Consider the following 13,308-nt stretch of genomic DNA (forward strand, 5'->3'; position numbering starts at 1 on the left):
CCGTTAAACAAAAGACATTTTCACATTCATGGAAACCCATTTTGCTTTTCTTCTGTATGCATACATTTGGCCAAACATCAACGCTGCCAGCCCTATAGCCTGGTCTTCCCCAACATTAGCTTCATCTATGCCATTTGGCCAACTACACTAGCGAGTAGTTCTAATGATTTTTTTGGCATTGCACTTATGAGGCAATGTAAAAATCATACAAGCCCCCCCCCCCCACCTCCCCCAATGGACCTCTCTCAGGCCACGCCCTCTTTTCATGATGTTTTAACAGTTGTGATTAGAGGTTCAAGAAAAGAGGGCAGGGTTCAACACCGGTCCGTTACCAGGTAATAGGGTAAATTAGTACACTACACATATCACCATAACAACCACATACGTACCCATTACAAAACATGCTCGGAAGCTTTGCCTGAAGCTTCTGTTCCCATGACTAAACATTCCTCAAGCTCAATACAAATCGCCACAAATCGTCTCTAGAGGTGGCACGGTTATTATTACACCCACATTGAACATCTCGTCCTCCGCCCCGAATACAGAGGGTACAGATATGATACATAAAATCACAAGAAGACCATGTTGACCACATTCTGTGATGCCGCAACCCAGCTGCGTTTGCTACGCGGCCAGCGGTTTTATTATAGTGAGCGACTGTACACTGTAGGGAACAAGAGACGGGCTCAGTATCTCTTGAGCTACAGACTCGCAGCCGTGATGTCAAGTCCAGTGGCCAGACTTGTTTTAAACCCTTTCCAATTCTCCACTAAGGGATATTCAATGGATAATATTATGGTCAAATTGAACCCAGCTGATATGGTAGCGTTGACGGGTCACTGAATATCACTCACTGGAGAAGAAAAGTTTGGAACAAGGTCAAGACTGGCTGATAAGCAGGAAATTATGAAGGACATACATTTAAAAAAAATAATAAAACAAAAAAATTAAATGAACGGTCATTTTCTTCTGTTACAACAGCACTGACCAAGTAAGCATAAACTGATATAGAGCATCAATAAATAGACACGGACATTTCATTCACTGCACGTCATTTTGGGAAGACCAATCTTCAGGTAAGGCTGGCATAAGTATTCTTACATTCATGCGAAACAAGACTATATAACCATCGTTAGGTTCCACCCCATGCCACCCTGTGGGCCGCCCTACACACGAGGCCGAGGGACACGTAGGTACATCAACTGTTGTACAATCAAGCTAAGGAAGGCACTGGAATAATGCTATACGCCACATTATATACTCTTACTCTCAGTTCTCCATCTTGAAAAAGGTAAAAATCTAAAAATTTTATTTTTGGACATCATTCATTTCGAAAAATAAAGTAGTTGAAATACTTAGAAAAGTATTTTTTTTTCTCTTTCTTTTTTCACCTTTGACCAATTTACCAAGGATAGTTTACAAAAAGGTATTTGTTATAAAAAAGAGGGAAAAAAACTGCTTATAGCATTTTGGTTATTAAATAAAACATTTGATTGACACAATTTGCACTAAATAGATCATATAAGAATGTGAAGAAGACATTATTTGAAAAATATGAGTTTTTTTTGTGGCGAAAGTATTTTCAAAGTCCTTATGGTCGTCAAGGACACCGCTTTGAAATGTTCTTTTGAAATGCTTGTGAGATCTGCAACAAAGCAGAGATTGCAATGTGGCTCGTTTTTTTTTTCTTCTTCAAAAACCTTTCGTCTCAAAATAAGAGAGTGAGGAAAGTAAGAGAAAAAAATGGATTCAAAGAACCGATGGGTCACAGTGCAGCCATTTGTACAGATGTCTGCTAGGACTACTACTACTACAGGTAAAAGGACAGTGCTAGGTTAAACAGTGCCATCTTCCATGGATTAAAAACAGCACTTTGGGAAGTCTCTCTTTCTCTCTCTCCCTCTCACACACACACTGAAGCCCTCGCTTCCTGTCATGTAACCGCGGTCACTGGTTGTCCAGTCTGCTGTACTTCACACTGCGGCTCCACGGTGACACTCGCCATGACAACGGCAGCTGATAGTTCCGAGGTACGACGCCCTTGACGTTCTCCTCAAAGTACTGGAACAGCCGGTACCACCAGACCCGAGAGAAGGGGTTGCTCTGCGACGTCTCCTTCAGCGACTAGAAACAAAACAAAACACAAACAACTGAAAGCTTTGAACTGGATCAAGGTTTATCTAGTAGGTATGTGTGTGGGCTTTGTAACAACAAATGTTTACATCTCACTGTACTTTTGTGCATTTCTATGCAACAGATAAACACGGAACTTGACCGCTGGACCTAAACCCTGCAGAAGTGATAGACTGCTTGCCAGGGGTGCCCTACCAGCTGTGCACTCGAGGGAATGACATGGGAATAATATACACCACATGTCCTCCATGTTTTTTTACATTGTCATTTAGCTGACGCTTCTATCCAAAGCCACTTACATGTTCTGTACAACAAGTCAGCAGGAGAGGTACAACTCTGGCAGCTAAGGGTCAGTAACAGTGGGCCTCATGCATGAAGCGATATAAGAACAGATTTTGTGCTTTTTTTCTCAGGCAAGAACAAATTATAAGAGTGGTCGAGAGCACTCTTACCGAAATAAGAAATTCTTACCCCCCCCCCCCCCCCCAAAAAAAGAAAGAAAAAAGCCTACCATTGGTCAATTGCTCCCAAATACGACTTTAAAATCCCAGAACATCAAAAATAATAATAATAACTTATTGCGTGTGTTATGCTTCTGAAATGGATTATATATTGATGTTAGAACAGTTAGATGCGCTGGCTGCCCAGGCCGTACGCATAGAACGCATATATTCTAGATCTATTTGCAGAGCCAGATGAGTGGCTGCTTAACCGTTTCAGATTGAGATGTATGCAATACTCTGGAGCATCAACTCAGACACAACACATGCCGCAGTCATTCAGTATTGACAAAGCCTACATTGCTGGAACGATTCATTTCACACATATACAATACGTATAACATATAAGTATAAGTCTTCGCGGAGAATATTCCATTATTGAAAAAACGCTGATCAGAATTGACACCAGTCTGCCCCACTTCTCTGCGCCTCCGGGAGTAACAGCAAAGTTAGGTCTTACCTGGAGCAGTTTTGCAGGGCTTGACCTTAACACTTTGATTGCCCAAGCTTAATTCCATTTTACCCCCTTGAATGCCCAGCACCATTTCAATGTTAGCGTTAATATCACCTAATCTATGTTTTAAATTATGGCTATGTGTCTAATCTGCCCGTCGCTTATCAAAGACTAATTTTCCAGTCAACATTGTCAAAGCAGATTGTTTTTTTATCGGTTCATTTCCGTTTTCTAGCATTTTGAAAAGCACCCGATTTCACGGAAAAAAGAAGACATTCTATGATAATCGCCCTTTACTGGAATATTCTAGAACGTTGTAATTTTTCGGCCTATTTATGAATAGTTTTTAAATAAACGCTAGATTATCGATAGTATGTGTGCGCATGCACGCTCGTACCGCGAGCTGAAAATCGATTCTCCTAGTTACTGACCGCTCGCACAGTGAAACAGCCATATCACGTAATCACATAAAAGCTTATATCTCCGTGAAAACGGATCTGATTATCCTAAGCCTGGTAACATAGATTCCTTACCTGAGACCAGATGGTATCCAAATGGATTATTCCAATTCCTGATCGCCATTCAAAAAAATCAATCATTTTATTGATCCACCGAGTATAGTGTAAAAACACAATCTCCGCTGCTCTGAAGCTCCAGAGTGAAACTGGTCGACGGCGGTTGCATGAGTGAGAAGTAAAACATGGATTCCGGGTTTTTTTTCTCATTCATTTTCATTGAGTTCAATCCAAAAGGGTGAATGACCATCTGGGAGACGATAGGGGGCGCTTTTTTCCACATCCGAGCGCCTGGAGTGGTTGATTTTCCAACGGTAGACTTGGTTGATGAAATATGATTTCAGATCGCTAATAAAAAAAAAAATACGAGAAAATACGAGAATTCTCGTGATGGGCCTTCAACCAGCGGGGGTAAACCCGAGAAAACTTGTGATGGGCAATCAAAGTGTTAAGGCTTGTCCTATTGTCTGGGACAAGTCAAATAAATGGTCGGACAAGCATAATACAATTTAACTCGTCAGACTGGACAAGTAAAAAAAAAATATATATATATATTCCCCAAACAAATAGTAACGTTATTCCATCTGATCAGAAAGTGCCTGTCTCAGTGTCACACTGGAACCTCTCAATCTCTGTACGTCAATATTACTTGTCCCGGACAAACGGCGAGCGTCTTCTGAGTGCTCGCTTAGTTGACACTGACTGGCACGAGACCCGCGAAAATATCAGAATGTTTAATAGAATGTTTAATAAAAGTTGGTTGTTTTGTTGTTACCCGTTGATCTAATGTGCCTATTGTTAAAAGAAATTATTTCAAATAAAAATACAATTATTTATGGCAATAACAACTATACCATAATAACAACTATACCGTAATAACAACTATACACGTAGTCCAGGGTTTAACCCCTGGTCGTCAAGAGAGAGGGGAGATGAGAAAGATGAGCTGGTGCTGATGGGGAGTGAAGATGAGCTGGAGGACTGATCATAAAGTATATACCCCAGGGCGGCTATGTGGTGCAGTGGGCAAGGCGCTCACCACGAATACTGGAGACGCTGGGTTCGCCTGTTCGAGCCCAGCGCTCCACATTGCTTTCAGTTTAGCTGGTCGTCCGTACTAATACACATTGGCAGTATTAGGGGGTGGGAAACTGATGGGTGGGGATCGGGCGTTGTGGACAGCGACTCCTACAGGTCGGTTGGTGCGCCTGCGCAGTAGAATCAGGAAGCGATGGGGGCGGCGCCCCTCCAAAGCGCAGACCCCTGACGCTGAAAAATCGGGCCGCGCAGGTGAAAAGATGAGACTGCTGTTACCTCGAGTATCGGAGGGGAATCGTGCAGCCGGCTTGTGGGAGGCAAGAAACAGCGTTCGAGACAGGGGAGGGTTGAATTGGATGATACGAAATTGGGAGAAAAAGTGGATAAAAAAAAATATATATATATACCCCACACACACTGTGTTTAAGTTATTAAATCATAATAATTGTCCAAATCTCTTGTCGGTTTTATAGGCCTTTATTTTCACAAGTACATTTCGGACAAGTAGGTTTAGCTTTAAGTAAAATATCTAATAATCTAATATCAAAAAGTTAATGTCAAGCCCTGTTTTGTGTTCAGTGTCCCCCTGTACGCTCTATCATGTCTCTGGAAAGTAATCCGCTCGCAATCTGACATTGGTCGCACACACACACACACACACCGAGTCGTGAGTCGTGAGATGCACGTGCGTGCGTGTGTGTGCAACCAATGTCAGATTGCGAGTGGATTACTTTCCAGAGACATGATAGAGCGTACAGGGGGACACTGAACACAAAACTGCTCCAGGTAAGACCTAACTTTGCTGTTACTCCCGGAGGCGCAGAGAAGTGGGGCAGACTGGTGTCAATTCTATAATGGAATATTCTCCGCGATGCAACGAAACGCATGTCTGGCATACCTCTGGCAACACCGCAAATCAAAGGCAATCAATCCCGCCCCAATATATTTGATTCCCTGTTTATGTAATATAATTTGAGGAACCAAATAAAGTATTAAAATGTGTGTGCGTGTGTCATGTGTGTGTGCACTCAGACGTGCGCTAAGGCTGCCTCGCTAAGCCGTTTATTTATTTATTTATTTATATGTATATATTTCTGGAGCATTAACACTATCCCGCCCAAGCACGGAGATCTCCGTGTTTCGATTCCACCCGTTGTGGACAGAAGCACGGATATATCCGTGGCAAGTTGTTATTGCTTTTATTCCATATTAATAACCTATTCAAGGTCGCCGAGCTGCACTGCAGATTTACCCTATTCTTTGAATTCGAGAAGGTGCAATACCGGCCAGACCCTCTTAGGGGCGCTATCGCGATAATGCAGTGTGCACTGTGGCTGAAGGGAGCATTCTTTTTTTGGATTTTTTTTTTGAGTTTCCAGTAGCTGGATTCTGGATGTGTAGCCTGTACCTTGGATTACGTTTTGCATCGCAGATTTCACCATGCAATAAGGGGATTCATCATCAGCCAATGGACATATCGATCTACCAGATGGCGATCGATAACGGGGAAATGCTCGGGGGGGATCCCACCGGACCACGGTAAGATATTTTTCACGTAAAGTACAGCCCAATCGGGCATTATTATGATACTCAACCAGGCGTTCGGCCTATGAGGCTAACGCGGTTATTGGTAATCAATAAATCAGAAACGACGTCCCCCGCCCCCCCCTTTCATGCATACATGCTTGAGGATCGTGCCTAAAGCATTAATGGTTTATGGACTCAATTGACAATGAGAATGGACAGATAGCAATACTATAAAGTATAGATTTAGCTCTACAAACAGCCCCACGTCTGTTTACATTTCCCGGTCCTCTTGAGATTAATTAGACTCATCCCAGTGGCCGCGATTGTGTTAAATGCATTTATCCTCTCTGGTTGGATGGTGTATTGTACTTGTGCTGTATAATAACAATACATTTGAATCTAATCTCATTTTGAGATCAGTCGCAACTCGCAAACCGCTTCCTGTTGAATGGATCAGCATGCAATACCAGAAACTCTCAAACTGTTTTGCATACACCTCAACTGCCTTATAAAGAGCATGCGAGCGTGACTCTATGCAAATGAAGTGAGCGCGAACGCGCATTTGAGTTTAAGAATGAGTGGGATGCATGATGCAACCGACCTGGGTAAGGACGTTAAGAACGGCTTGATGAATGTGGCGGTGGCTTTTCTTATTGTTCTCTTAACAGACAGGTAAGCAAGAATATAAGACAAATAATAAGAGAGTATTGTTGAATGAGGCCCACTGTTCTTAGTATACACTCACCCATCGGTCTAATAACCAGCTGAAATATATAGATGTGACCCATCGGCAGGCCTGTACAGTGCGACATATATATCGCACGTGCGACACTGACGTCAGTCTGTGCGATGAATGAATTGACTTTAGTAGCACTGGTGCGATGGCCCGTGGCGCAAGCAAAAAAAAAGAAAGTGTGACGGTAAATTGAATGGACCACAGCGCCACGCTATCCACTTGGTACTTGTAGTCTCGTGCGATTAAAAGCAATGTCCTGTCTCGCGTAGAGTCCATAATCAAACACCAAATCCCATAATCCCTAGCGAACAATATCCCCGCGACTAAATTGCGAGCTCAATGTACACTGACTGGGTGACTTCGACAAGATGAAGCGCTTTTTTAAGGTATTAAATCCAACAAAAGAAGTACAAGATCAAAACCCCAAACGAGCCCGAGAGGGACCACCGTTAATAGAAACGAGACAAAAGGAGAAGATTAACAAGATGTACAGATATAACGCAGAGTGGGAAAATGATTTTCCGTGGATATTTTTTAATGAGGAAGCACAGCTATTATTATTCTGTCACTGGTGCCGGGAGACTCCGGAAAAGATCCGATCAGAGAATCCCTATGTCGCGGGTAACAATATCCTAAAAAGGGATAACATTAATAAACACAATACGTCCCATCGACACGTTCTTGCCCGGGATGCCTTCAACGCTAAATAAACTCCTGAGCGGGCCGGCACACTCTTGCACTCGCTGACTAAACACGACCAGAGCGGATGATGCTGATCTCCGTGAGGTAAAGTTTAAGATGAATGTGACATATTGCATCGCCAAGGAAGAAATGCTGTTCACTAAATTTAAGCCGCTAATTTTACTCTGTAAAAAGAACTCCATCGTATGGCTACTTAAAATTCCCCTCCGGGATCAATAAAGTATTAATTATCTATCTATCAATCAATCTATCTATCTAATAACGAGACAATATGCAAATAAGGTAATAATAATAATAATAATTAATTTAATTTATAAAGCCCTTTTCATTCATGCAGAGTTCCTTGTACTTAGTTCTGATTAATGCAATAGTGTGTGTGTGTGTGTGTGTGTGTGTGTGTGTGTGTGTGTGTGTGTGTGTGTGTGTGTGTGTGTGTGTGTGTGTGTGTGTGGATCTGAAAAAGTGGCCAGCAGACATGATGCTGGAACTGTGACACGTGTGCAGTGCACACACACACACGCACGCACACACACACACACACGAATAATTATAATAATAATAATACATTTATTTATTTGGTTCCACAAATATGTACAGGTGTTTGTATGCATTATATCTATTTGTTATGTTGGTTTATAGGTGTTTCTAGGTTGGTTTCTAGCTTTCCCTGTAATCTGAGTCCACACCAGCGCTGCCTGGTCTTGGACTGCTTCATATCGGTTATATGGTTATGTCCTTGTTCTTTTTGTTTTACATTATGGGCAAATAAAGAAAGAATTTGTCTAAAAGCATTTCTTGTTAAAGTTTGGATTTTGTGTGCCCTGTATGCAAGATTCATGTCCCTTGCCAGTCACATACCTATTTAAGTAATGAACTGCACTACTTGTGGTTGTTTTTAGAGATTTTAGAGACGTTTTATACTCGTGCTACAAGATTTTGGCCTGTGCTACAAAACTATCAACCTCTGTAGCACCAGTGCTATGTGCAAAAAAAGTTAACGTACAGCCCTGCCCATCGGTCTAATAACCAGCTGAAATATATATGATGTGACCCATCAGTCTAATAACCAGCTGAAATATATATATATATGATCGGGCGGCTAAGTGGCGCAGTGGGCAAGGCGCTCGCCACTAATGCAGGAGACGCTGGGTTCGAGCCCAGCTCTTGGCGTTGCTTCCGGCTTGGCTGGTCGTTCATACTAATACAATTGGCAGTATTACGGGGTGGGAAAGCCGGTGGGTGGGGATCGGACGTTGTGGACAGCGACTCCTACAGGTCGGTTGGTGCGCCTGTACAGCAGAATCAGGAAGTATCGGGGGCAGCGTGAGCCTCCCACGCGTTACTCCTCGCCACTGAGATATATATATATATATATATATATATATATATATATATATATATATATATATATATATAATGTGACCCATCAGTCTAATATCCAGCTGAAATATATATATGTGACCCATCAGTCTAATAACCAGCTGAAATATATAGATGATGTGACCCATCAGTCTAATAACCAGCTGAAATATATAGATGATGTGATCCATCAGTCTAATAACCAGCTGAAATATATAGATGTGATCCATCGGTCTAATAACCAGCTGAAATATATGATGTGATACCTCATGTTCTCAGCAGTATATACCCTCCCCAGTATATACCCCTTTCTCTACCATTGTGCTGAACCCACCTGCTGGTTGGCCAGGGTGTGGTACCACCAGAATAGACGTGTAGTGATGAAGTATGCCACCACCACATCCACGGTGTAGTGGTCATGGGCCAGAAGGATGCAGAAGATCCCGACCGCACTCAGGGTCCAGCAGAACCAGTGGTACCACCAGAAACGCTTGGGGGAATCTGTCAAAACACACGCAAAACACAGTCGAGTTAATTTTTTTCTTTTTCTTTTTACAAACATCAAAGCTGGAGATGAGGGCTGTGGAACTGACTGGACTGGTTTTTCGTCATGGTTTGGTGGGAATGCTATGCGTTTGTATGCGGGTACTATGAACGTGTTGATGTTGGGGTGATGATCACAACGCTTTTTAACGATTCACGTTCACGATATGCATCACTGCATTTTTCACTTCAGTAAACTTAACTGAACAGTACAAACTGACTGGTAATGATATGTTACATTTGTAACATTCAAAGTGTAGGCCAAAAATAAATATAAAGATTATATATATTTTTGCATTAAAGTTTATACAAAAAAAAAAGGGAAATGTCACCCATTTTAAGGATTCGCATATGTTCTTCCTGTGCCCCGGGACAGTTCTGTCAGTATTTGTGAACGACTCTTCTAAAGCTAGAAATCAAGAGAAAAAAAACTCACCAATAGGTGATGTAACTGGGATGTAAAATTGGAGACTTAGACAATGAGCTACAAGGTTTGAATCAGAATTAAAACCGCATTCCCCTGTAAACACGAGTAAAGTTAGTCAGTATAAAGCAAGCAGTGTCATAGTGGCTATGGTGAGAACTAAGGTATGAATAGAAATTAAGTGTGGATTGCGCAAGAACACATTGCAATTTCCCTGTGAATGCATAATGATTAAATCACACAAATAAAAAGTTATTCTGATACCTATGCCACCTTCATCTTCATTAAAAACAGTTCCCCCTCAACACCACTAGATGGCACTGCTGCATCAACCATGCTTCAGAGGACAAGCTTAATTAAACAGCAGCAGGTCAACATCATGGGACACGGTGGCAGAAGGCTTGTTTACACAAAATGTACAGTACACAGGAGAAATCTATTAATCCCTTCATCTTGAGAATGCACTGCAACTCCAGACCATTGTATCTAGGGACCCGGAAAAACGTAAGGAGGTCAACCCCTGGTGCTTTTGACAAATACTAAATCGTTGAGCTCCAGTTCTGGTCTCAGCCATAATCATTAGTTCATTCCTATACTAAAAGCCCAATCGGTGATCCGAATGTAACCAAATGGGCAGCCACCACGAATAAAAATAGAGACGTGTTTCTCTAGTTAATATAAGGACAAACACTAGAGAACAGGTAAATTATGAGTTTAAAATGTTTTATTTGCTGTATTTTATGGCTGTGAAAGATTTGTTTAGAGTAAATAAGTTAACTTATGTTATGTTTGGAGTAAAGCAGATTTACAATGGGTGAAGAAAGTTCCGGAGTATTTTCCATCTACAGATCAAACTCTTCAACAGTGTATGTAAATATACCCCACATTGATGTGGTCACAGAAATTCTATTGGGGCTTTACATCTCCAATCAACTAAAACCGATTGACAAGAGTACATCCCAGTTTTTCTACAATGAAGTAACTTAACATTTTGAGGACCAGCCCAATATATAAAAAAAAATTATGCAATTTAAACATGACAAGACAAACCTAGTTGAATGCGCAAAACCTTAATATCCCACACGTGAAACACCCAAATAAAGTACGATATACATGTGAATAAACTAGATTCCTGGAGCACCGTTTGAAAGCAGAAATGATTTGTTTGGCTGTGGTGCACCTGCCCTTCCCAGCACCATGTTGTTTCACTTTGTTTCAAAAGGTTCTTTTTGGATTCCTGTTGAAAGTACATGGTGCAGCTTTAAGAGATAAACCCAGCCAGTGGACAAAGACGCCAGAGAACATTTTACAAAAAGGAGAGGAAACTCACTCCATTGACCATATTCACACGGTGGCCATTTTGCTCTCATGTCATGCTCAGGTTGGGATTCCTTTCCACCCTCGGGCATACCACGGCAAAATGTGGTTTATATAAGATGCTTCCGTGGGGCGCACAAATCTTTCCAAATCTACGGAAAGTTCAAAGTGCTCGCCAACAGTGTGACATTTCCTCCACGTTTCCTGATAAGCTGGGATCAGGAGTTCAAAGGGGAAGTGGCGCAATACAAAAGCTAGGGATTTAACACCATCGGTGATATACACACAGATCAGTCTGCAGCGCGAAACCGCCTCCATCTTTTCTCCGTGACTGAAGCTGAAAGTCCCATGTCTGCAGTTTTTCCCCTCAATTCTACCCGGATGGCAAATTTAGTTGCTCGGAAGTCTAATGATAAGGTAACGTGTTCACAATTCCTACCCTAAGCAACCAAACAACCTAATGTGACGTTAACCCCTTCACAACCACACTACAGAAGGTTAACCTTTCACTACCACAGTGAAAGGGTTAACCTTCTGTAGTGTGGTTGTGAAAGGGTTAACCCTTTGTAGTGTGGTGCGCCCAAGTGGCAAACCTGCGTCGCGGCACGGCCGACCCAGGTTCGATTCCCGGACCCGGCGTCATTTGCCGAATGTCTTCCCCCCACTCCGTCTCCCGCTCTTCCTCTCTCTCTCTCTCTCTCTACTGGACTGCCCAGTAGAAAAAAGCGATAAACGCTAAAAAATAAATCTTAAAAAAAAACAACGTTGTAGTGTGGCAGTGAAAGGGTTAACCTTCTGTATCGTCACAGTGAAAGGGTCAACCATTTGGTAGTGTGGTAGTGAAAGGCCGTAAGAAATGTCCCTCCACGCTAGGGCTGCACGATTAATCGATTTTAAATCGAAATCGCGATTTGGAATGATGCAATTATCAAAAAAAAAAGAAAAAAGGAAAAAAAAATCACAATTATTTTTCCTTTTCTTTTTTTGATTTTTGATTTAACCAGGAAGTCCCATTGAGATACAAGAGCGGTTTGGGAGAGGGAGGTAAGGGGTTTTAGATTGTGTGTTGTGAAGTTTAGACTTCAGAGAGGGAGAGTAAAGTACAGAAAAAAAAGGTACCGTTGGGTACCGGTATCGATTCCCAGGTAAAAAGAAACATTTTCAGGCTCTGTGTCCTGAAAAGACCCACCGCGTAGGCCAGATGCAAGCCGCATTTGACAATAAACCTCTGTGGGGCTGTTAAAAAAATATATATTTATAAATCGCAAATTTAATCGCAATCGCAATATCTGTCCGAAAAATCGCAATTAGATTATTTCCCAAAATCGTGCAGCCCTACTCCACGCTCATCTATCTAGAATCTGAGAAGGAAGGAGGATGTAAACGTGGACACATAACCGGTTCATGACAGACAGATTCAACCAGATATCCCACTCTCGGATTGAGATACTCGATACGGAAAAAAACATTCTATACTAAAAGTCAGAGTCTGAATGACTGATAAGCACAGTCGACTATAGACCCGCTCCCCAATCCAATCCAATCCACTTTATTTATAAAGCACATTTAAAAACAACAAAGTTGACCAAAGTGCTGTACAAGTCCACAACATAATATAAAACATAAAAAATTGAATAAAAGCACCCAATAAAAACAGTACAATGTGTCACATAAAAAGGCAGGTCTCTCAAAAACGGTTTAAAAACCAAAAGCCAGAGCAAATAAATGTGTTTTGAGGCGTGATTTAAACACCTGCAGAGTGGGGGCCTGCCTAACATGCAGTGGCAGCTCATTCCAGAGCTTTGGGGCTGCCACAGCGAAAGCACGGTCCCCCCTAAGCTTCAGCCTGGAGTTTGGAACGGCCAAGAGGAGCTGGTCGGAGGACCTGAGGGACCTTGGGGGAACATAGAGAATTGAGCCCTGGGGAACCCTGCAGGGGAGAGGTGCTGTGGAGGATACAGCGTTGCCCAGGCTAACACAAAAGCTTCTCTCAGACAAATATGATCTAAAAAACTCCAGGGCTTGGCCTTTAATGCCAACCCAGTGCTCCAAACGGGAGA

General features: G+C 42.1%; 1 protein-coding gene across 3 annotated transcripts in view; it reads right to left on the bottom strand.

The window, feature by feature from the left end:
* Positions 1-235: 235 nt before the first annotated feature.
* sgms1a (sphingomyelin synthase 1a) overlaps positions 236-13,308 on the bottom strand; it is a 77,046-nt gene continuing 63,973 nt past the window's right edge. For all 3 annotated transcript variants that reach the window (XM_084322252.1, XM_084322253.1, XM_084322254.1), the window contains exons 5-6: positions 9,299-9,465; positions 236-2,124 (exon numbers count right to left, since the gene is read on the bottom strand). In XM_084322252.1, the coding sequence (XP_084178378.1) occupies positions 1,948-2,124; positions 9,299-9,465 (344 nt within the window). In that variant the 3' untranslated portion in view covers positions 236-1,947. The remainder of the gene's footprint in view (positions 2,125-9,298; positions 9,466-13,308) is intronic.

The sequence above is a fragment of the Notolepis coatsorum genome (genome assembly GCF_963971535.1).
Source record: "Notolepis coatsorum genome assembly, chromosome: 9".
In the NCBI taxonomy this organism is placed as follows: Eukaryota; Metazoa; Chordata; class Actinopteri; order Aulopiformes; family Paralepididae; genus Notolepis; species Notolepis coatsorum.